This window comes from Ceratosolen solmsi, unplaced genomic scaffold, assembly GCF_000503995.2.
Source record: "Ceratosolen solmsi marchali unplaced genomic scaffold, CerSol_1.0 scaffold7, whole genome shotgun sequence".
Lineage (NCBI taxonomy): Eukaryota > Metazoa > Arthropoda > Insecta > Hymenoptera > Agaonidae > Ceratosolen > Ceratosolen solmsi.
In genome coordinates this window covers 14092337-14117924 of record NW_011948413.1, presented here as the reverse complement: position 1 = coordinate 14117924, position 25588 = coordinate 14092337, and the positions used below count along the sequence as shown (strand labels likewise).

The window sequence follows — 25588 nt, the reverse complement described above, 5'->3', positions numbered from 1 at the left end:
TTATTAAATATTTATATTAAAATATTTCTTTAAATTATGAATTAATTAGTACTAATACGTTGCAGTTTTTGCCCCACGAATTATCATAATCGAGCAACTGCGTTGTATTTGCGAATTATCTCTAATATTTCTATTACAAATAAGTAAATTTATCTGAAAGACTTACAAAATCGAATGTATCCAAAATAATCCCCTCTGTAAATTAACGACAGAGAAATATTATGTAACTTTAACACACTTTTCTTCTTGGACAGCATACGTAGGCTGGCGTACGTATAAACGTACATAACATGACGCGATCATTAACTCTCATTCTTCTCATCACCGGCAACTACGACCGAAAAACCGCAAAGTGCAATCTTTGAAAAATGTCCCTCGTTTACAGTCTCTCTTGTCCATTGCACGAGCGCATATGAAAGATAAAAAAAAAATATATATATATATATATACGCGCGAGTGAAAAGAAATGCAGTGTGCGGCACGCCAATGTATTAAAGATGTATTAGCTGTACAGTCCGAAGAACAAGTAATTTATATCAATAATTGCTCGAATAATTGTCTATCGGAAGTTTATGAGAAATTAACGTAAACGGAGTATCATATAATAATATATAATATAAGAATTATATTCTAATCCTATTTTAAAGATCTCAACCATCTCTCTACTTGAAAAGAAATTTAATTTTTTTTTCGTTAACAATACTGAAGCCTGTATATCAAAACATTTCTTATTGTTGTTAATATTTTTAATAGCCAATAAAATATTGCTACCAATAATCGATGAAATTTAATGCATTTAGCAATGTTTGTTAAAAAAAAAAAAGTTTTGTTACATTTAAACAAAATGATTGTACATAATAGTAGTTGTTTATTAAATTTGAATATTAATTATTATCTTTCTTATCAACAAACAACTATTAAATATATTCAATAACGTACGGCTATTCGTTATTGTAAGATTATTCATTATTTATAACGTCTTGGGGAAAAATACTAAGTAATCAAGAGGAATGGGATCGGATACATTTTTTTTTTTTATTTTCCATTCATTGAAAAAATCAACAATAATCTATTCTGTAAATATAGTTCAGTATGTATATATATTCTGTAAATATAGTTTAGTATTATAGCTCAGTAATATTAATCATAATTTTTAATACCTTAATTAATTATGCAAGTTTTGTATGATATAGTGAACAAGGGCAAGAATGTATACAAAATAACAAAAAACCGTAAGAATTTGTTAAATACATGTATAAGTATTACAAACGTACAGCCCATGAATACAAAATATAGATATAACTTCACTTTTAAAATATCATTCTTCATTTACACTAACAATATACTTTATCTCAAAATAATGAAAATTACAATGTGACACGTAATAATAAAGTACCGGTAGATTTTAATATTATCATTAATATATAATGCCTGTCATGATTTCACATACCGTTTGCTACCTGCAAATGTCGATCACGTTTTTTAAAGTTTATCGCTGTATACCAGATTGTGCTTTGATTGTGCATTAAATTTACATTTAATAAAGTATTTTAATTTTATGCCAATGTTGAATTTCCGTTGTATTATTTATAAACTATACTATCTTATGTGCTTAATTATGAATAAATATTTTACTCTATATTATTTCGTTTTTTTCAACTATTTTTTCGTACTAGAAACCATGGACTGATAATAAAATTTTAATTATTTACAGTGAGACATTAATTTTAATCTTAGTTATTACAATCGTTTCCACTCATTTTCATGTATTACGATATTAAATACATATATATTTTTTATTAACTCCTTTGCTTAAACTTCTACTAAAACATCTACCTAGTAAACTAGAAAAGAAACAAAAAAAAAAAAAAAAAAAAGATATTTAATTTTAACGCTTTTTAATTATATAAACATAACTGTACAGAAATTAAAAAATTCATAATATTTATTGACAATTAAATACTTCTAAGTTATGATAAATTATAAGATAAAATTATAATGCCATAATAAAGCAAGATAGTTTAAGATATTTTAAGATACTTTAAATTTTGAAATTTTAAATTCATAAGAAATGTGTGATGAATATCAAAATGTTAAATTAATCATTAAATTCGTAATTACATTTATCAAGGTTTAGTATGAAACTAATGTTATTTGTTAAATTATTATTTCAAATTATTATACGTACCAATTAAATTCTGTTAATCATATTTTACATTTATGCTTAATGCTTGTACCATAAAAAATAAGAAATTAAGATCAATTTATCAAGAATACTTAATCACTATAGTTTTATTAATTAATAAATAAGGATACCAACATTATTCTAACCAACCAAATTCAAAATTATAGAAATTTCGGAAAAGCATGGTATAAAGGTATGCGTTTATGCCAAAGTATTTAGTTGCTTGTCGTTGTAGATGTCATTCATAAATCGTTACTCATTACTGAGTTATTCATGGGAAAAAACGAACGATATAATAAAAAATAATTTGATTTTTAAAGTGTTTTCTTCTTTAATGCATTAAAACAATTTTAATATTTTATATTTTTACATACGAAAATTGAATTTAATACCGTAGTTTATAATAAATGTGGGAAATTACAAAATTTAAACTTATTTTCTAAATTATAAACAAATTTTGCTTTAAATTTTAAATCTTTAAAAATGTTCGATTCATGACATAATTTTCTAATTGAATTATGTATGAAATTAATATTCATACAAATAATTATATAATGTAGGAATATTTTATTATTTAACATTAAACTCTATAGTTTTTATTTATGTTAATGTTTATGACAATAAATTTCTCCAAATTCAATATATATTAAATGAATTTTCCAATTTAGATAAACTCGCTTAGAATGAATAAAATTTCACTTTTATGTATAAGATCGTTTATGTATCGCTTAATTACATTGTTCTTATAATTCTAAGATCTGAACTCTTTTGTAATATTTTTAGTTCTTAAAAAAGAGATGAGAAATATACTACGGGACAATGATTACTTTCTCATTGAAATAAATTATTATTAATAGACTAAGAGAATGCACGTGTCGTTGACTTTAACATTTTATAAAAAAAATTAGCTGTAAAATTATATATGTAATATATTATTATGGATTTAACATTTGTTAAACAATAAATAAAATGAAAACGTAATTATTTATCACTCGTTTAGTGATCAAAAATAAATTTTTCTTTAATTAAATATAATTGAATATCGATAACAAATTTGAGCATATTCTTTTGAGTGTCATGTTGTTATTAATTAGATTGCAAACTAACTTTTGCAAACCTAGGTTGTATAATAGATGTTTGTTCTATTCTATTTAAAAAGAAAAATATTTAGTTTGAATTATATCTTTCAAATTTTTCCAGTGTATTATATTGTACATAAGAGACACGAATATGAATATTTTTCAAAATATCTTTAGTTTAGTTAGGAGCTGTTTCTTTCTTTTTTTCTTTTTTTTTTTTTTTCAAGCTACTATTAGCTAATTAGAAATGAATATATCGAATGTAGTTTAAAAATAAAATTTGAAATAAAATTTTTTATACTATCTTGCTTCATTGTATTAATCTTTATTATTATAGTTAATGCTATATTGTTTGCACACATATAGATAATACTTTGCAAAAACTGAATGTAAAAATACGAATAATAGAATAATGCTAATGGTTTAGAATGAAGCAGCGTGAGTTTAACAATGCACGGAATGGGAGCTAATAAAGCATCGATAAAAATTATCGAAATAAATGTCCAAGAATCAATATAGAAAAATAATCCATTGATCTTGGCTGAATCGCTTCTGATACAGACTGTAAAGCTAATACAACCTTAAAGGAAAGTCGGCCGGCTATCTCGACAAGGCTTGTCGAGCTCGCGAACCTACTCTGGAGAAAAGAGTGAATGAGAGTGGTAGGATGAGGAAGGGAGGGAGGGAGGGAGAGCGAGAGCGAGAGAGAGAGAGAGAGAGAGAGAGACGGGAGAGTAAGCAAGGCACGGAGAGTTTTGCGAGGAGAGGGCCGGACAATATTGCAGCGGGGATATAAGTATAAGAAGTCGAGGCGGTGGTCTGCCCCGAGCTAGTAAGGGAATATCGTATACACAAACCACGCACCACGCCCAAGTGGTCACATTGCGAAAAGAAAAAGCATGGCCTTACGCATTGCGACGATCGTAAGTACAAAACGATACAGTGTTTCGTGGTGATTTCCTGGAGCGCGAGTAATCCATAGTCAGGGCGAATATGATTATAGGGGTGGCGCGCCCGCGCGCTTGGTGATTTTTGAATTTCGCGGTAGTGGCAGATGCGTTGTACGCTGAAGCTTTATTGAGTGAGACGATGCTTGTGAAACATCGAGTCTACTGGTGGTCGTCGATAATTGGTTATAGATTTTCATAAGTTGTGACTTAATTCGAATTTAAAAATGGTTGACAATTGATGAATAGTTATTGGAATTTTATTACTTCTTTGTTAATAATTTTCGAGTGATCATGCATAAATACTAAATAAATACTTTTGCACAATAAATACATTTGTTCGTTGTTCGTAGTTTTTAAAAGTCAATATTGTAGTTTCCGTAATTGGAGAAAATTTTTACGTACTATTTAGGTACTATTAGGTATATTAGTTCATTTGAAAACTAAGATAATCAATGATTTTCTAACAATCTTCTTATTTACTATCAATTCTCTTATACAAATAGTAACATAAGTTGTTTTACTATATCAATAAATGTAAATATCTTCTGTAGAAATCGGAAGATTTGTTTAAATATTGATCCATTGGTATTGAGACATTTGTCATAATTGTTATACCAATAATTGGTTATGTTTATTCAGTATTAATATCATTTTAAATCAATTCAATTCCGTTTACATTTGATAAAACTTTGTCTCTAATTTGTAAATCTTTAATCGTGACAAATATTTCAAAACAAAGAATTTTTATTACGCGGTAAATATGCAAAATGTTCATTCATTATGCAATTGACGTTTGTTTTAACTTTCGACTAATCTGAATATTACAATATATAATTGATCGACTGTTTCGATACGTACTTTGAGTATTCATAAGAAATATAATCTGATTTATATAATATAAAAAATTTCTCTTATATGATCTTCATAAACATATTATGTAAATTGACGTAAAAGGTATGAAAAATTTAGTATATATTTGTTAAAAATTAATAATTTAGTTCTTTGGCATTCATTGAATTGAAAACTAGTTGTATCTAGTGTATATTGTGAGGAAGTTACAGTCAAGCAAATATTATTCAAACGAATGGGTACCTTATTTTATACATCCCGCATAATTTTTAATTTGCTTATTAATACAACGTTTATATAGAAATTCCGTCTCCCTATTCATGTATACTTTTATTGTATAACGTAGAGAATGGATTAAACTTCCATTGTATGGATATTTTTAATTTAATAAAAATATTAAAAATAGACAGTGACAATTGAAAACTACCCACTATACGAATATTTTTAATACATTACTAATTAACCAAAAATAATGAACATAAATATATTATATATAATAATAATTTCTGAACAATTCGATATATGAACAGATTGTAAATACGTTAACGTTATATACCAACAAAATATAAATCTATAAAATATAGAAAGTTAACTAGAGATTTTGTAATTTTTTTGTCCACAAATATTAAGTTCTTACTCTGTATATTAACTTTTAACAATTATTAGATATTATACTTACATTTGTTAAAAGAGTGAATATTATCTACCACAATGTGAGCTAAAAAATCTTTATAAATTTACCGAAGATGACATCATCGTTTGCCAAACAACTATTATTGACTTGTTACACGCTTTGCATAGTAAAACTCGATTAAAATTCTTAACAGTTTATTGATCTTTGCATACATTTTTTCTTTTATTTCATCGTTCAATGACCTTCAATGGCCTACATAAATAGCTGATAAACGAATTTATAGTTTGAATATCAATGTAAATAGTTTCAAATTTCGAGTGAAAATTGGAGAAATATTTCGAAATTCTATTGTAAAATGCATATATAAAAAATAAATTTAAATATTTTGTTGATGCAATAATATTCTAGTTTACAATATATTTCTAAATAAAAAAGTTTCCTATTCTTGGTTATAATACGACACGATTATTTTTATATAAAAATTACAATTTGTTTATTATATTTCCTACACATCATATGTAAAAATATTAGCTAAATAATTAATGTGGGCTCATTTTTAATTTATAATGTAATTTATTTCGCATAAATTAGTCTATTCTTATAGTCCTTGAAATTAGCTATTTTTGTTCTTAATAAATAATGTTTAATAATAAAAACAAAACAAAATTAAAATGTAATATTATTGATATTTTAGTTACATATATTATTATATAATATTTCAAAGCAATCAATAAACTCATTACAATAAGTGATTATGAGATATTAATTTATTCAAGAACAATAAAATAACGTGAAATAAAATAACTTTATTTCAAATATAAAAGTTTAATATCTTTCCACTCAGTATTTACTAACTATGCAATCTTTTTACATTTCATTGTACTTTATAATCGTACAAGTGTATTTCATTGTTTATTTGAAGAATAAAAATGTTAACCAGAGAAATCAAGGGATACAGAATTTAGAATGGCAATGAATGAAAAGATATATGAAACTTTACATAATATTTATATGATGAAATATAAAAAAATAAGTTGCATCCCATAATGTTGAGTAGTTTTTAAAATCATATATACATATAAATACGCATAAAAAAATGTGAATGTGTATATGCTCCAGAAAAATTGAATTTATAATAAGTCATGAGAATTTGTATAAATTATAAACTGTATATACACGCATTTGTATATACATATGCATATATAAAATTACGTATATTGGAAAATATGTAAAGCATCGTATAAGAAATAGAGAAAAGGATAGTGCGAACGTGTCAATATATTTAATTATTTCATAGTAAATATAGCGAAATACAAAAATTAAAATATTCAATTTTTCATCCAAGAATTTACTCTATTGATCATTCAATTGATACATGTTATTAAATAAATAATCTTTAATAAATATAAAACACATCGCTAAATCAAAACAAAATTCAGCCTCATAAATCCATTTGGAAAAGTAAGCCTGATTTTCTTCGTTTTCTTATCAACATCATTATAAATAACGCTCAAGAATTTATAAAGAATGTAGCAGTGTACAAATTAGTTGAAAAAAAAACTTAAACCTTGGTTTTCTATGCATAAAAATATTGAAGTGGGAATATGCAGTCTTAAATAAGTCAATGGTTTCGAAATAATGATTGGTTTAAAAAAATATGTGGTATTTTCTCGAAATCACAGACTTCTTAACACATGTTAAAAAGAGACGATGCAAGTGAAAAGAGAAAGCTTTCATTCATGCTACATTATATATTAAATAATTGTTAAAACAATGAGATGATAATGAAAAATAATTTCTTTAAATGTTCTAGTAAACTTAATTTAATGAAAAATTTAGTTAATTTAATTTTTTTTTATTTAACTGAATTCATAATTTACAAATTATAAACACTAGTTTCTTAAATATTTTATGCAGATTTGAATAGAATAAGAATGAAAAATCTTTATTTGATCGACGACTTTATTAATCGAATTTTATTCGCAAGGCTCCATAAATTATAAGTAATACATTAAATTTACTATTTATGAATAAACATCAGTTATTATACAGTAATATACTTTCGTTTAATTTATATCATTTGGTCAGTTAAGTTGATAAGACGTAACTATTTTTTCGTTATTTTAAATACTTAAATTGATTTCACAGTATAAATTAATTATGGAATTAAATATAAATTATGTTAAAATTTTAGATAAATATTTTATGAAACTTAATTAATTATAAATAGACATTTAATATTGAATAATTACGAAACACTTTCGTTTAAAATATTTTATTTCCAATTATATTATAACACTTATTTAATTAAATTTGCTACTGAATTATTTGAAGCAAAATTAGAGTAGATTTTTTGTTTTCGAATCAATCAAGTAGAATCAATTCTTATATTTTTGGAGCACTTATTTCCAAATTCGTTAATTTGTATAATTTATCTTATTTAACAATTTATTCTGATGGAAATTTAAATGTTTTTACATAAGCTAGATTTACTAAAAATATGTCACTTAAAAAAAAAAAAAAACTTTAAATTATCATTAGTATATTAATTATATTTTTAATAGTTAATATACGTCTAGATTAATATACTTACTACATACGATCATTGATGTTTTTAAAATATGAGTTTTTGTTTTATATTAAATTTGAAATTCATAGTAAATTTAAATCAATGAATTATGTGAAAGCTATATTAAAAACTCTTAAAGTGACTTTAAACGTTAATCGGACAATACTTGAAATTACAATTATATTTTCATTACGATAAATTGATATTCCGATAAAAAATTTTATATTATTAGCCGCCAAGAGAATTATTACTCCTTTACAAGACCTATTTTATAAAATAGAGACAATTAAAATTAAAATGGAAAATCATAATGGAAAATGAAATTCAACTTACAAGTTTATAATAATACCAGCTATTATTTTCTTCAACGACTTTAAATATTTTATTGATAATTATACGAAATTATAAATTGTTGTGATTTTAATTTCCAATTATTTTTTAGCTTAGATAAAATACTCCTTTTAAATAATCATGTCTAATAGCTAAGCATAAAATGTATTTAATTCGTACAAAATTATAGAACAAAATTATTAATAACAATTTATAAGATTATACGATATAAATGTCAGAATGATTAGAACGACTATTTATTAAAACAGAAAAACATTTTCTTATTTGTTTTAAACTTATTGAGAGGACAATTATTTTTTGGTACAAATCAATATACATGAAATTGAAAAATATTGTATGACATATAACGAACTTACATAAGTAAAACATTTTAAAATTAGTTGAAATTGAAGTCGAAAATCAGTGAAAAAATTAGTCTTTAGCATTAACAAAACTAATAACTTAATCCCAAGAGTCGAGCATCTTTTGAACATTTCACATAAGAAACGAGCCATGTTTAAGATAATATTAACACAGTTACTTCATAATATATATAACGACAGTTTAGTTGATCTGGGAACCATTATTTATTACGCTCAAAACGTATATTTAGCTTGAATAAAGCAGATGAGACAAACATTAACCAATAATGATCCGGGAGAAAAGAAGTAGGAAATGAACATTTTTCGGCGAGTATCGCGCGTCGAAAGATATCCCTTGATCTTTCATTACGCCACTCTTCACGAGTTAGTCAATTAGTATAATAGACAATAGTCGATAAAGAAATTGTTAAAGTACGCATCGAAATTAGTGCAACGGTAGCGGGCACATGCCAAGGTGGTTAAAAAGATAAGGCGACACAAAGTCGGCGAGAAAGAAATGAGGCGGAAAGAGAACGGAAAAAGGCGTGTGATCAAGCGAAGGAACGCGCGCCGATACGGAAACGAAATTTTTCGATATGTCGAGCACTTTCACCTTCTGTTCAGTAAACGCGTGCACACACATATTTACTCTAGACTCGGAGCAGCCGCATAGGTGAGAATCGAGAAAAGAGAGCGCGCTGCTAACCTACCCGAGTCCCGCTGCTAAGCTTTAGCATCGTATCTACAAGTACGTAATAGGTACAAACATACACAAGCGTACAGAACTGTTGACTCTTATTCCGAGCTGACATGTAATAGATATAACATCCCGATATCCATAATCATTGGCTCGCTTTCTTTAATAATTATTTTTTATATATCCGCCAGCGCTCAATGGGACCGTCTGATATCGACGCGCGTCTCAGAAAATTTGATTGGATATTCATCGGCATTTCTTATCCGCGACAATCGATCCTTATCGCGGCAAAATGCTGTGCTCTTTTTATATAAAGTTTCGAAGATGGAAGAAAAAAAAACAAGAAAAAGAAAAATTTGGGTGCTGCACGCGTTATGCGAGCCGGCAAAAACGCACGCAAGCACGCAAGCACGCAAGCACGCAAGCACGCACAAATTCCGAAACGATCGATTTCGTTACAAACAAAAAATTCAATTACCATGAAACAGCACGTGTAAAGTACCGATAATTATAAATACATTAATATATTATGCACGTATTATTGCAACGCACTTGCAATTTGGCCTTTTATATTTATTTACGATTTTTACATAATCTATTGGGATTATGAGTGTCGTGAAATATATTTTAGACTTTCAGTCGTAAATGGCATTATTTTTATACGTAGTTGGAATGCATGAATTTATTAAACCGGACTCAAATACAACTGCTGTATTTACAATTCTAGTTGACTTACCTAAGAACCTCTCCAAATGCATTGTATTCGATACGTGATTATTTAATGACAGTGGGCGGCAAAACATTGCACACGTGTTTACTCTTAACATAACAAATACAAAGCAAAGAGACGTTAAGGCAGAAATTCTTGGAAGTAGATCTAAATCGATTAGGAGTTTATTACCAAGGCTAAACGAGAGTACTTTTACATCATCACATACCCTTTTCAGCGTCTCGAGCACCTCATAACTTCTCAAAAGGCGTTCCGAAATCCGACTTTCTAACCGGAGTGTATTCCGATATCACCTTAAGGCCATTCCCTCCCTCCCCCTCCCCCACCCCACCGCCGCCCAACCACGCCACATGTTACAGCTACGCGTTAGTGAGTCGTGTGCATTCTCGGCTCGCGATACACAATCCAACAATGAATTATTTGAGTTACGTGGGGTGTGTCGGCTCGGGCAATCAAAGGCTCGCGATATTTGCCTTGAGCTCGCGGTCAAGAAACGAGCAATAATCACCGTGACGGCGCGTTATAATTGCCGCGCAAGGGGATGACGTTACAGGACAGAGAAATTTCATCAACGGCGTTCGAGGATTCGTTCGTTATCTGATCATAAGAAGTTGAAAGAAAACCTTTGGCGCGCGCACGTATCACCGAGCCCGTGAAATAATCGATTTGACGTGTGGTACATATTTTTTTTTTCGACGGATACATATTTTCCTTGTATTACATCGTAAAATCATTTTAGTATTTAAGTTAAGGCACTAAATTTTATTGCTTATGATGCGCACTGAACTAGGTAAAATCTAGCACAGCCATTATATATTACTTAAAGTACCTTTCGATCATACATTTTAATAAATTCGAAAAAATATGCCTGGAGTCTTACCGAGGCTCGTGGCATTTATTTTAGGATTATTGCGCTACGCGTCTCTTCTCATTTATATCTCTGGAAATTTTACAATTTACGAAATTAAGCATATTAATTGGAAATAATTAATTGACTTTTAATTGACTAATTTTTACATTTTTGATATTTTCGGTCGATAATTTTACAATATTATATTTACATTCTGGATAGTTAAAAGCATCTCGCCATAATTGTTATATAAATAATCGTCAGGTGTCAAATGGAATGCCTTTTAAATAATAAATTCTAAGAACGTAGGTAAATGTGTTTATTAGCATAATCCACGATTTTGACTAGGTCAAGAGCAATTTCTAGATCAATTCAATATAAAATATAAATTCGAATTATATAAACTAACGCGTCCACAACATTTCCTTGCAAACTAAAAGTACCATTACAGTTGTCTTTCATAAAAAAATTAATACATTCCTTCATTATGTAACTCTAAATCTTTAAAATTAATTTTGTAGCATATAAAATTGGTAAAAAAATTATTATACATTTCTGTTTTTAGGCACATCTTATATGAATATCTTTTCAGGGATTTCATGTAAATATAAATTTTATAGGCTCAAATATAATAAACTTATGACAATTTTATACATGTAATCATTCTCTACGAATTTCTTGAATTGTAACTATTACAAAAACATTGTATTAAACATAAAATTGTCGTAGACATTCTATTTTCAACTAGTATCATTCGAACTCTTACAAGTGTGGCTTGTCATAATGATTTTGATTATTTTAACGAGAATAGCTAACTTTTATCAAATCGCGTATTACTATATATTAAATATTTTTAGTTACAATGATAAATATAAGAAAGAATTAAATAAATAAAATAAAATTGCATATTTTATTACTCTAATCATTAATTCAGTTCATATTAAATTGCGAGTATTTAATAAGATTGACAAGTTTATAAATTCAAGTTTCATATTACATAACAAATTGTATGAATGAAAGACTATGTTATTAAAATCAATTTAAATGTATTGGATAAAATTAAATTTGTTAAAAGTAATATATAGCATAGGATATTTCCTACATACATATTTTTAAAGATATAAAATAATATTACGTACTTTCTACACGTGTGTGTGTGTGTGCGTGCGCGTGCGCGCGGGTGTGTGCCATTTTTATTATATAATATTGTCTATAAATCAGAGAATAAAAATTTAATATTATTTCATACTAATTATTAAATTTATAGTCAATATTGAAAAAATACGGATTATGAAATGTATTATATATAATTAATATTCGACTAGGTATCTTTTAAATAAGTTTGAAATTTTTAATTATTTTAAATAACAACTATTTATTTCTTACTAAATTAGCATGATATGTCTTCTTTTAACTTTACTTTTAATTTTACTTTAAATATACAGTCTCAAATAGCTTGCCCGATATTTTAAAAATATCTAGCGATGCCTCTGATTTAATTTTCTAGAAATTGAAGATTTAACGTATTATATCATACATCATAACTCCTTTAAAAAATGACTTCAATTTTTTTTTAATAAATTTAGTGAAAGTAAAATTCAAAATATTTATTTTACAAAAACTTTATAAATGAAATTGGATAAAATTCGGAGCCTTCGGCACCACTGTATTTCAATAAATTTAACAAGCTCGATCTTATTTGCATCAAATAATGAAATATCTAAATATATTAATAATATATATGCAAAAGTCTCATTACTTATGATTGTTGTACTTTCCAGATAAGTGCGTATGCGTGTGCGCGTGCGTGCGTGCGCATGTGTGTTCGGGTAGGTGGGCCTGCGTGTATGGATCCGTGGGTGCCTGTACGTTCTCTGAATCGATTTTTCCGATACTCAATAGTGTATAAGCATTCATTTTCTCTGTTTATTGTTTAATAATTACACAGTGGCTTGTCCTTTTGTGCGATTGAATGGAAATTGCAGAAAAAATTGATAAAAATTCTCATAATACCCATAAGTCTACATTTTCATTTTTCACCGAATAAAAATATTAGCAAATATTAAAATATTAATGACATGAAATAATTGTCGCTTCCTTATTCGGATCTAAACAATAAATAGAGATGATTATATTGAATTAAATTAAATTATAATAATTATGCAAAAGATTGTTTTATTAAAATGTGTGACACATAGATCTAGCATTCTAGATATAATAAATAAATAATGTTTATTTTATACTTATTTATGAAGTTGTAACAGTCATTACTTTATTTTCAATTCTCATTATATGTTTCTTATTTTTTAAGATTCTAGTTAATAATATGTAATTGAAATAAGTAATTTAAGGTTTTAAAAAATGAATAGTTCACAAAGCAGTTTTTCTAAAAAAAAAAGAAAAAAAAAAAAAAAATTAAAAATCATATATAAAATTAATTTAAAATATAATTTTCATTTTTCGTATAAATCAATAATTTCAATGAAATAAACCAATTTATTATTTTCATATTTTATTTTAAGCGATATATTTAAGATAACTTTTTATCAGAAAATGAAGAATAATTATAATTTATTAACTTCAATTTTTGACTTACATAATTTCGTGAAATTATTTGATACAAGTACTGGCACTTCTGTTAGCAAGCACATTTCATTATTTTTAAAATACACAAATTAAAAATTAATGTAATTGATTTATTATATGAAATTTCTATTTTTAATTATTGTAAGAAAGTGGATTTGGAAAATTGAAGGATGCAATGAATGTCATCTATTAAATTAAAATATTATTTATTATCTCTTTCTGTTCGGGACAATTCAGGATTCAGTTATAAACCATGATAATATACAAATTATCATCAATTAATATTTTATACTCATAATAGCCACACAGTCGAGCTAAAACTAGAAAAAAATGAGCTCAGTCAAGCCTATGCATTAAATAAAATGCAATTAGAAAACTTAGAAAGTACCAAATTATGTTGGAAGAAAATACTCATGATGCGATTACAATACAGTAATAAATATAAAAATATGCAGAACATTTAAAAATTTTGTGCCAATAAGACAAGTAGTATTACATTTAATAATAAAGTGCGGATACCATAGTTGCATCGGTTACTCGCCAACTATTCCAAATCATTTAACCTGTGTGACAAGCCGTCGTATACATAATCGGTTGTCATGGCACGGCGAAATTTTACGCAATAACCAAGACTTCGAGCCTTCCTCTTCTTTTACTTCCATTCGATCAAATTACACACTTTTTGGGTCACCCATTCGATAATTTAGAAACTATAATCTTTCGAACACGAAGTCCTCTAATAATATTGCAAATTTTTTTACCAATTTGTCATTTTCACGTACAGCGAAAAAACAAAGATAAGAAGGAAGGTGAATAAGAAATCCCAGGACAGACTCTAAAATTGGATTCGTTACGTCAGAATGCCCAGGAGCGCGAGAATTCGTAAAAAGAAAAAAAAAGAAAGAAAGAAAGAAAGAAAGAAAGAGTAAAAAAAAAAGAAATTTCGACATTCGCAAGTTGGAAGGCAGCGCGGTTGGTCCTGTTACACGGCGCGTAAAACAGTTTACGCGCGATGAGTTAATAGGTGCACGGGCACTGTACATGCAATCACCGCTACGGAATTATAGCATCTTGACGAGGTGCACTTTCTTGCTGCAAGTGCGAACTGGACTCGTAACAACTCCTGCTTTTGAAAAGTCACCTGTTCTCGCCTTTTCAATTTCGTTTTCTCTCGTTCAAGCGGCGGCAGGCGTATGCATAATTCACGGCGACTTTACCATTCGAATGGCAAATTACGGACGATTGTGTCGGCAAACAACGTTAGGTAGAATTTTTTTCCATGTCGATAATTCAATGATGATGATCTTTGAAAGAACGTCCTTTTGCTTTGGCTCTTGCTCCATGGGATATACGAGTATTTTGTGGTTAAACTACGTGTTGCTTTGAAGTCTAATTTTAAATAAATTTAAAATAATTTTATTTCAGCAATGAAAGTTCTCATTGTTATTCAAGTTATTAGGAGAAGCATTTAAAAACTTGTAATAAATGCTTTATTTACAATAAATAACAAAACTGTGTATGCTAAATTGTGTAAATTCTATCAAAGCATTAGCAACGTGCAGATATTAATTATATATAAAATATAAAGCAAAAAGTAATTATTATAAGCTCAGCGTAGAGGAGGGATAAATAAAATTAATATTAGATCAATTAATTAGATTCAATAATGCCAATCTACAAAAATACGATTAAATACAAAATTCGATAAAATTATGATAACGATAATAATCATTTAGTCATGAAACAAAAAGAACATTGCATGCTTAATTAAATAAATATTGTTAAAAATTAATTTATTTTCATTGTATTATATAACATACTCTATAATTTATTTTGCTAAGACTTTATCGTATTATAGGAGAATTTGCTATTTATTCTTCATAAATGTATCTTTCGACTACTGTAATTATAATGAATTACAATTTTAAATCTAAGAGCAATTCCAAACATTCTACTAATATTTTCAATTACTTTAATTAATGCAATTATAAATATTGGTCGTAATTAATTATATTATTTTGATAATAAAAATTTGTTTTTTTCGATTTGACTTTAGAGCATTGGGTATATAAAAAATGAACACTCAAATGATATTTATTCTTGATTATTTGACATTAGAGCAGAAAAGTATTTATTTTGTTCGATTTCTCGTTTTATTGTAATGGGACAATTTTGATTGAAACGTGTTAAATAAATTTGTCGTGTATTTAAATGTCATGATAACATAATTCATCTTTATCAATTTTCTTATCTAATTTTAGTTAAATAATTAATATTGAAATGGATTATTTATTTAAATTTAAATAGCATAAAAATTTTAAAAACTCAATATTAATAAAATAGAAAATATTAAAAATTATAACAGTTCAGTTGTTCATAGATGAGAATCTGAGGATTCTATTACATATTAGAATAAAAATAAATAAAATATATGCTTACTATAATCAGTTATTTTGAATATAGTACGATGAAAACTTTATTATAATAAATACATTCAATCCAAAAGTTTATTACGTACATTAAAATACTTCATTAATTCTTGAATAAATTTAATTAATAATGAAGTATATTACAACAAATCAAAATTAAAATTGCAAATCGCTTCAACCAATGGCATCTTGACATTTGCACTTAAGGGCGAAAGTCCATCATTCCCTGTAGGATATAGATAGGATTAGAAATCGACTGTGATTTATTGAGACATTTTGATGGATTATTATAGATCAATCGACATTATATCGACAACATTCTCATGAATTTATAATGGTTTCCACGGCATTCACTACAAAATTATTTAACGACAGGAATGTATAAAAATAAGCGTAAAAATATTTTTCTACACATAATTGTCAATGAAGATAATTTTAAATTTATTTCAATTTAAATAATTTTGTTCTTACTTGATGGGAAATTAAGAAATTTAAACATATATCTATCAAATGTTTATATCGTCTAACTAATAGATGAATGAACAGTGAGATTTTGTTACAATAATAATTAAAATTAAACAATTTTATTCAGTAAGCATTATACAAAATTTCCTTCTGATTTTTAAATAAAAATTAAAGGATCAAATTATGCAAAATGTTTCGATTGCATCATAAATATGAAAATTTCGGTGATTATTACTTCATATTTAAACGTCCGAAAAAATACATAATTTATTAAAACCATTAAAGTGCATTTGTTTACCATAAATAATTTAGTGCACGAGGCTTAACTTTTCCCACGTAAAGAAAGCGGAGCACTATAGAATTTTTGTTTTTGCAATATCAGGGCAATTACAAAGATGCAAAAGGATTGATTAAAGAATAACTTGAATGCATTTAATCACTTATTCGGTGAGCATAAAATTTTGCTTTCATTAACGATATGTTTCACACAGATTTTCAGTAAACATTATGTAGGTCATCCGAGTTTTTTATCATGAAAAATCGGCAACTATCGTTTTAATTTAATTTAATTTAATAAAGGATTGAAATAATCTATAACATTGAATGTTCAGTATTAAAATACTAATTTTTAAATATTTTTATATAAATATTAATGTGTTGAAAAATTAATAAAATTCCACATTGTTAATGACAATATTTAAATTTTATATAATAATAATATATACTTTCAATTAATGATCAATCAATTTCTTAATTACGACTTAATTATTAACAGTGCAGATTTCACTCCAATTCACATGTATAAAAATATTAGATGTACCTTTAAATTATAAAATAAAAAAAAAGAAAGTTGTTTCGAGAACAAATAACAATATATAAATTATGGAGCATTACAATTTAAATATTTCTTTATAAATAAATTACTTTTATAAATGTTAATGAAATTGTAACTATGAGCTATAGCAATTTTTAATTTTACTACATCAACGTTAATTTATGAATAAACTTTTTGGACGAAATAAATTCGTACTCTAATTTTTTGTAATCACATGTACATAATTTATTTTGTATTCGAATTTTGTAGCGAATGTCGTAAAAAGCGTTTTAATATCATGAGAACATTGTCGATATTGTTGATATTGTCAATTGTTCTATAATATACCATCAAAATGGCGCAATAAATCACAGTCGATAATAATACAACACCATCCAATTTTTTTACGGAGAATAAATGCTTAGCAATAATAAAAATAATATAGAATAATAAAGTTTTTAAGTAAAATTGTTAAACAATAATATAAATAATAATAATTTACAAAAAAAACTTCACAAAATAGTTCGGTATCAGATTAAAGATACCTGAGTCGGAACACATAACTACTAACAACTATATGTGAAACCCAATATTAACATAAGATGCTCGTCAGCTATTCACTGGACCTTGAATTCTTAAAAAGTAGTTGAACGATTTTCACTACGTGTAATAATGAAAAAATGCACAAAAAGTCCAAACGACCATCTACTCTTCTTATATGCCAAGAAAAATAAATAAGAATTACTTTATTTTTATAAATGAGATTTATAGCATTGAGAATTAAATACCGCAATTAAAAATATATAATAAATTGTAATATGATATAAAATAATTGTAGATTAAAAATTAATTTTATAAATTATAACAAATTTAATCAACTACTTTTCAACACATAATTTAAGGAGACTTTTTTTTTTTTTTTTTTTTTTTTTTTTTTTTTTTAAGAATACTAAGAAATACAATATTAATGCATTGGTATGGCAAATAATAATAGAGATGTAAACATACAAGTTTTTATTAAAATATATATAGCAATAAATACCTATATATTGAAAAATCTTAGAAATATCTAGAATAAGTAATAAAATAATCAATTTGGCTGATGAAAGTTTACTCTGGCGCAGTTGAAAAGAATTAAGAATTTTCCAATTCGCGTGGAGTGAATTCATAGAACTAATACTTAGCATGTGAAATACAATCGTTATGCGATGACTTTGCAAGAAATAACGTGAATTGTATTGCAATGAAGGTTGTACTTATTTTTATATATTGGTTTCACCTTAGATTGCTTTATTCAATCCTCAAATTCAAGCGCATGAATCGAATGTAAAAATAAGTAAAACCACCTTACGAGAATCTCACTCGCTTTTACCAAACATTCAGTAATTTCATTAACCTGCTTCTTTTCGTTTTCACCGAGCTTTCTCCCTTCTATATGTGCTAAGAAACGGAAAAAGAAATTTATTACCATAAAGTACTTCTTATAGTAATTGTCAAAGTTTCCTCATCTCATTCCAATTTCTTATTACATTTCGTATAATAAACAGTTAAATGTAAACATAAGGTGTACAATATCAGAATAATTTTCAATTATTACGCATTATTTGGATATTTTATATCATAATAAAAAAAAATATTGACTATATTTATAAATAGCAATGCATTTGATTGTACTTTTGACATGTGCTTGAAAAGCCTAGAAAACGGAATTCATAAAAACAGTTACGAATTTGTCAATTAAAATTTATTCAAATTACCCTTCAAGCATTAAAAAAGCTCAATTTATTAATGAATATCATTCGTGATTACGTTCTATTCCATTAATATCAATATTACCTTACTCCCTTAGTTTGCTAAGGTAAATTGCATAGTAGAATTACCGACTGATTTCACAAGTAGTGTAACCTCGTGTTATATAAATCACTCAAATTTTATTGTACTTCATTTACTCATGTATTCTCGTATCCCTCTCACATTATTTGCTCATCACGCTAAGGTTCATAAGATATTTTCAAACTTTTAGCTACTGATATGCAGTGCCGGATATGTATTGGCCCAATATACGGACGAGGCTGCCAATGGTGTATCAGCGCCTCCGAAGAAACTGCTGCAAATCTCGGGAACAAGACGAATTAAGTCTCCGCGACTTGCCAGTCCACTGCCTCAAACAACTATCGTTAATCAAAAATTTCGACGACCGATACAGTAAGCCAACACTTACTATGTCTTATGTAACTGCTTAAATCACATCTCCAGTAATAATAAGTGCAATAATGAATCAGTGCGCACCCTCGTAAGAGAATTACATTGGCTTTTTGTCAGTCTTATCAGTCTTTAATAGGTTGGCGGTCGAGTTTAATTAAAATTTTAACGATAAAATTTTGAACAATAACAATGAGAGATATTTACCCGCTAAAAAATATTCCTTGCAAAAAATCATTTTTTACGAACATACGTTTTAAACCGATTAAATATTTGCAAGTACTTGCAAGTAATGCTTACATTACTGATCAACTATCTCTATATTAGCGCATACTATTATGTAAGATTAATTTGAGAAAAATAAAATTACTTGAGTATGTAATTTTGGACTTGGTTACTAAAAATGATGATTAATCAAGTATTATTCCCTATTGCATTTACACTCTGTGTTTTTATAAAATCGCTTAATAAATACAGCAGTCACTTAAAATTAATCTTCTTAAATAGGATATGGAAAATTAGTTTATTAAATAGACTATAATTTCATATTTACTATCAATTATTTGATGTTACACTGCAATTTATTATTTACTTTTAAATACAATAAGATTATTTTTGATAAAATGCTCATTGGAAATTTATGAAATAGTCAACATTTTCTTTCAATAAACATTTATATATATATATATATATATATATATATGCATGCAATTTTATTTTTATATAATTTGTTCCCATTGTATGTGTACGCGCGCGCGCGTGTTAGTACATAAAATTGCGAGTACATTAAATTTTACGGTTCTCTTAAATAGATTGTGTACAATCAATTATTCGATATCAATTAAAAAACATCAATTGTGACTACTTTATTTTTTGTATGTTTAGCTTTCGATAAAATGTATAAAAGCACCTATTATATAAACGTTAAATTTTATATTAATTGAAAAAATAAAATAATTAAAAATCATTTGAGTTTAACTTTATTTAAATATTTTTTCGAAAATTAAATACCGATAGTGTTTTTATGCTTACATAATAACATTTGATAGTATTATGTTCTTATTCATCATTAAATTAGACATTTAATGATAAATATTTCTTATACGCAGTAATCTATTCGATATAATGAAAACACTTTAGCAAGAATTTATCGTTAAGAATTAATCGTTACTTTTTTTTATGTTTCAATATTATAATATAGAGTAATTTTGCTCATTAGGACTTTGATGATTCGAAAGAACGTTAAGATTTATGATATAAAAATATTAAACATAAAGTTTCTAAACGTGTGAAATTATTCCCACAATTCTAGTACGATTGAATGAAAGTAGATATTACAGATAAACATTTAACACACAAGATGTTTCTAAACTCATTTTCAGCTCCAGTGAGTTGAAAATTGAATCTTAACTACTTTTTCAAGCAAGTATGTGCTCTTTATATGTAGAAATTTCACCTTTGAAAATGATTCAAAATTAATTATATGTTGTACACAAAAAAGTGTCTCACATATATAACATATTTTGTTTAACATATTTTTTATTACGATCATCTCTCTATCTCCATTTCTCTCTCTCTCTCTCTCTCTCTCTCTATATATATATATATATATATATATATATATATGCATATTTACGTGCATGCGCATATATGTATATGTATATCGCGAATCAAATATTCTTTGTAAAAAGAAACTTAATCGTCCACCTTTGATTAGCAAACGAAAGCTCACTTTCTCCATCTCTAGCCATAAATGTTCACAATACAGTGAAATAGCCAATGCGTGTAGAAACATTTTCTCATATCTTAATATTGAAATGATAGCCAACAGTTTCTTTGATTTTTCGTCTTCTATAGCAGACCGCGATTAGCAGCCGAACCCATTCCAGAACTTCCGGTTTTCACATCGGGCATCCGAGGTTCGCGACCTTCCGCAGCATCGACTATCAGTATTGAGCAAAATGATGAAGCCTCGGCTCTGCCAATACAGGCGATTCAACAGCCCCAGGTCCATCAACAGATTCAACACGAAGTAAAACCAGTAAACGAGGACAATGAAAAAGATCAGAATATTATTCAAGTCATTGCGAACCTCGGAGCCGTTGCTGGCAATCTAGTTACTCCTGCCACTGCAACACCCACAGTTCCTTCAGGTGTAAGCGCCTCCTATCTACAACAACAGCAGCAGTTACAGCAAGAACAACATAAGCAACAGCAGCAACAGCAGCAGCAGCAGCAGCAGCAGCAGCAGCAGCAGCAGCAGCAGACGGTGCAGTACAGGCCCGTTCAACAAGTGTCGAGATCATCGATAAGCATTGGGCCTGAGACGCAAGCGGTAAGTCAAAAAGTCTTCATGCAAGTAATACAGTATTTCGAAAAATATACAATAATAGTATTGTAAAAAATATAAAAGAAATTATTTAAATGCGTGTAAGCAATTGTTGTATATAGGACTATTAGAAAATTTCGCGACATATTGACAAATCTATAATTTACAACAATTTATAGTAACTATTTAGCTATAGTAACTAATTATAAAGTTGTTTCCGATAGATTGTAAAAGATAAAATTATAATTCTCTAAAAATATACCTTTTACTAAAAATTGTATAAATTTTGTATAATATTTACTCAAAATTTATTCATAAATTGTGACTTGAAATTGACCATGACTGCGAATAATAATTCATATTCACTAGATATTTTTACATGAATTTCAAACTATAACCGGAAGTTTAAATGCAAACCAGTCAATTTCAAACAAAAAATCACGTATACTTTCAAACGCTCAAAGCGAAATTATTATAAATAACGACATAACGAATGTCGTTTGGGTAAGTAAAATTACACTGCTCTTAAGTATTCAGTCGCGAGAGTAAAATAAAAAAGCTAACAATTGCCTGCAAATCATTAGCATATCTGTGGCAATAATATAAATGGTAAAATTGATTATTTAATATTACTAAAAAAAAAAAATCTATTCTAAATCTATATGATTTCTATTAAATATATGTGAATTTTCAATGAGAAATCCATTCAATATATTTATAAAATATATTTAAAAGTAATATCGGGTGATATTATGTAACTCGCATTGAAAGTTAATATCAGAAAAAATTCGGTCTTTCCGTGTTACAATGTGCATTGCAAAATGTCTATTGATAATGTTAATAAAAATGGCTCGGAATAATTTAGTTGTGATTAGGGGAGATAGATTAGAATTAAAGTTTTTCTCTTATAGAATCCTAGAAATTAACTAATAAGAGTTTAAGCCAAGAGAGTCAATAAGAGAGCAATCGATGGCTGTTGTGTCTAATTGACGTTCTTTTCGGTTATCGATTAGCTCCATCAAGTGATAGCGCCGGTACAGTACAGACCACAAAAGCCAGTAAGATTGCATAAGCATCAGCAACAGCAGCAGCAGCACCAGCAGCAGCACCAGCAGCAGCAACAACAACAACAACAACAACAACAACAACAACTAGTGGAACGCAACGAGTACGATATCAATGAGGCACGTCCATTTAAGCAAAGGGCGCAAGTAACACCGAAAAAGTCGAAACCTAACGGTGATTACTACGAGGGAAGGACTAAGAAACCTGTAGCGCAGGTAGTATTTACGAAATTATCCTTAATAACTTTTCCTTCAAAGTAATTTGTAATTATTACTGCAGTAAGGAGGCTCGTGCTATTGTGAAAGTTAAAAGTTATAATAAACCGGAAAAATTTGTGGCAGTTTAAGCATTTCAATTTGTTTACAATGATAAAAAGTATAATAAAAATAATAGCATATATTTTTATTAGTTTTAATTAATTAATTTTTTCCAAAAGTAAATAGATATTGTAACTTTAAAAATAATATTTTCTAACTTCCTTTACGAATAGAAATGAATTAAAAAAAAAATAGTAGTTTTTTTTTACCTAAGAAGATAATACAGTAAATATTTAGACTAATAATCATTTTAATTATGTTACAATTATCCATGAGAAAATATTTAAAAAAGTATAATAAAAATAATAGCATATATTTTTATTAGTTTTAATTAATTAATTTTTTCCAAAAGTAAATAGATATTGTAACTTTAAAAATAATATTTTCTAACTTCCTTTACGAATAGAAATGAATTAAAAAAAAAATAGTAGTTTTTTTTTACCTAAGAAGATAATACAGTAAATATTTAGACTAATAATCATTTTAATTATGTTACAATTATCCATGAGAAAATATTTAATTTTATAAGATATTTGAATAAATATATATATATATATATATACCATTGCTTTATAAAAATTATTATTTAATAATTTTTAGAATTCTGAAAAACGAATTTAATTTCAGCGCGTCATAAAGGTTTAATTTTTAATTAAAGAATATAATATTATGAATTATTATCTTAACAATAAAAAATAAATATAAATTAATAAATAATTATAAATCAATAAATATAAGATATAAATTAATAAATTTACTTTAAACAATTCTGGTCTAATATTACTATGCTTAATTGAAATGAAAGTAAGGGCCGGGCAAATTGAGAAAAAGGGCATATCGGTCTCAAAAGTGCGAAAAAACGTCAAGACAATTCAAAACATTTCTTTGTACGCAGGTGATAAGGCGCTATCGCGAGGAGACTGCCGACGGTTCGATAATCTGGGGATTCGAGAACGACGACGGTTCGTTCAAAGAGGAGATCATCGGCATTGACTGTATCACCCGCGGTAAATATGGCTACGTCGATCCGGATGGCCTGAGGCGCGAGTACACCTACGAGACGGGAATCAGATGCGACGAGGAAGCGCAGCAGCAACAGGACTTAGATATTCTTAATACGTTCGTTGACTACCAAGAGAATAAGCTCGTATTACCGAGTGGTAAGACAATCGACCTTAGCAGTATGGGCAAGAAACAGGCCCGTCGACCTCAGCTTTACAGAAATTAGGCAGAAATTGCAAACGCAATCGTTGCATGAATTAACGTGAATTGTGAAGATGGCTTTTGTTTACAATTGCGTGAAAGCATTCTGCCATTTTCATCGGATGTAGCATATGTAAACATAAGTTCGGAGAAGGGAGAATATCTTTCAATTTGGTTTACAATGGTGATAGAACAGTTTCTTCAGAATCGCAATAAAAATAATGCAAACTGATTTTATAAGGCCATGTACATTTCACCTTGAATTCTAAAAGAAAATCTTCAATGGGTACTTTTTTTTTTCATTTGAAAGTATAATCTATTTTGTATAATAGTTTGTAAAAAATAAAAATAAAAAAAAAAACAAAAAAAAAAAAAACAACGAAATACAAACGACAAATTTAATGCATAATGCGTTAAGATATATAAAGTCAATTTATAAAATAGTTTTCAGTTTTTAAAGATTAAATTACTACGACTAATCGTAGAACTTATTATTAGAAATACATAAGAAAACTTGATTTACTGCTTATTTTACATATAATACATATAATACAAAATTTTTAGACATTTAAATAAGATTAATAAGACAAACTTTAGATTTATACAATATTTATTAATTGATTTCAGATTATTGGAATTAATCATATTTTTTAATTCTAATATTATCAATATAATAACGTTTTGGAATTTTTGAATTATATTTAAAAATACTTTCATTTATTTTAAAATATTTGTAATAATAACCTTTTAACAGTATATATATATATATATATATATTTGTCGTTAAACGTAATTTTTCATTGAATAATTAATTAAATAATTAAATAATATTATCGATCTAATTATGTCCCATTGTGCTCTTAAATATACTTAAGATTATATTATACAGCTGAAATATTTTATTATTATTATATTTTTTTTATCTGTAATGTCGTATAAATTA

The 25588-nt window shown here is 27.0% G+C and overlaps 1 protein-coding gene across 1 annotated transcript; it reads left to right on the top strand.

Moving 5' to 3' along the window:
* The first annotated feature begins 4073 nt into the window (after window positions 1–4073).
* LOC105367703 (putative uncharacterized protein DDB_G0271606) lies at window positions 4074–24685 on the top strand. The gene is made up of 7 exons (XM_011506472.1): window positions 4074–4187; window positions 19553–19734; window positions 21589–21954; window positions 22525–22564; window positions 23074–23118; window positions 23176–23340; window positions 24338–24685. Exons 1-7 carry the CDS (start codon window positions 4164–4166, stop codon window positions 24668–24670), a joined length of 1155 nt encoding a protein of 384 aa, XP_011504774.1. The 5' UTR covers window positions 4074–4163; the 3' UTR covers window positions 24671–24685.
* The last annotated feature ends 903 nt before the right edge of the window (window positions 24686–25588 follow it).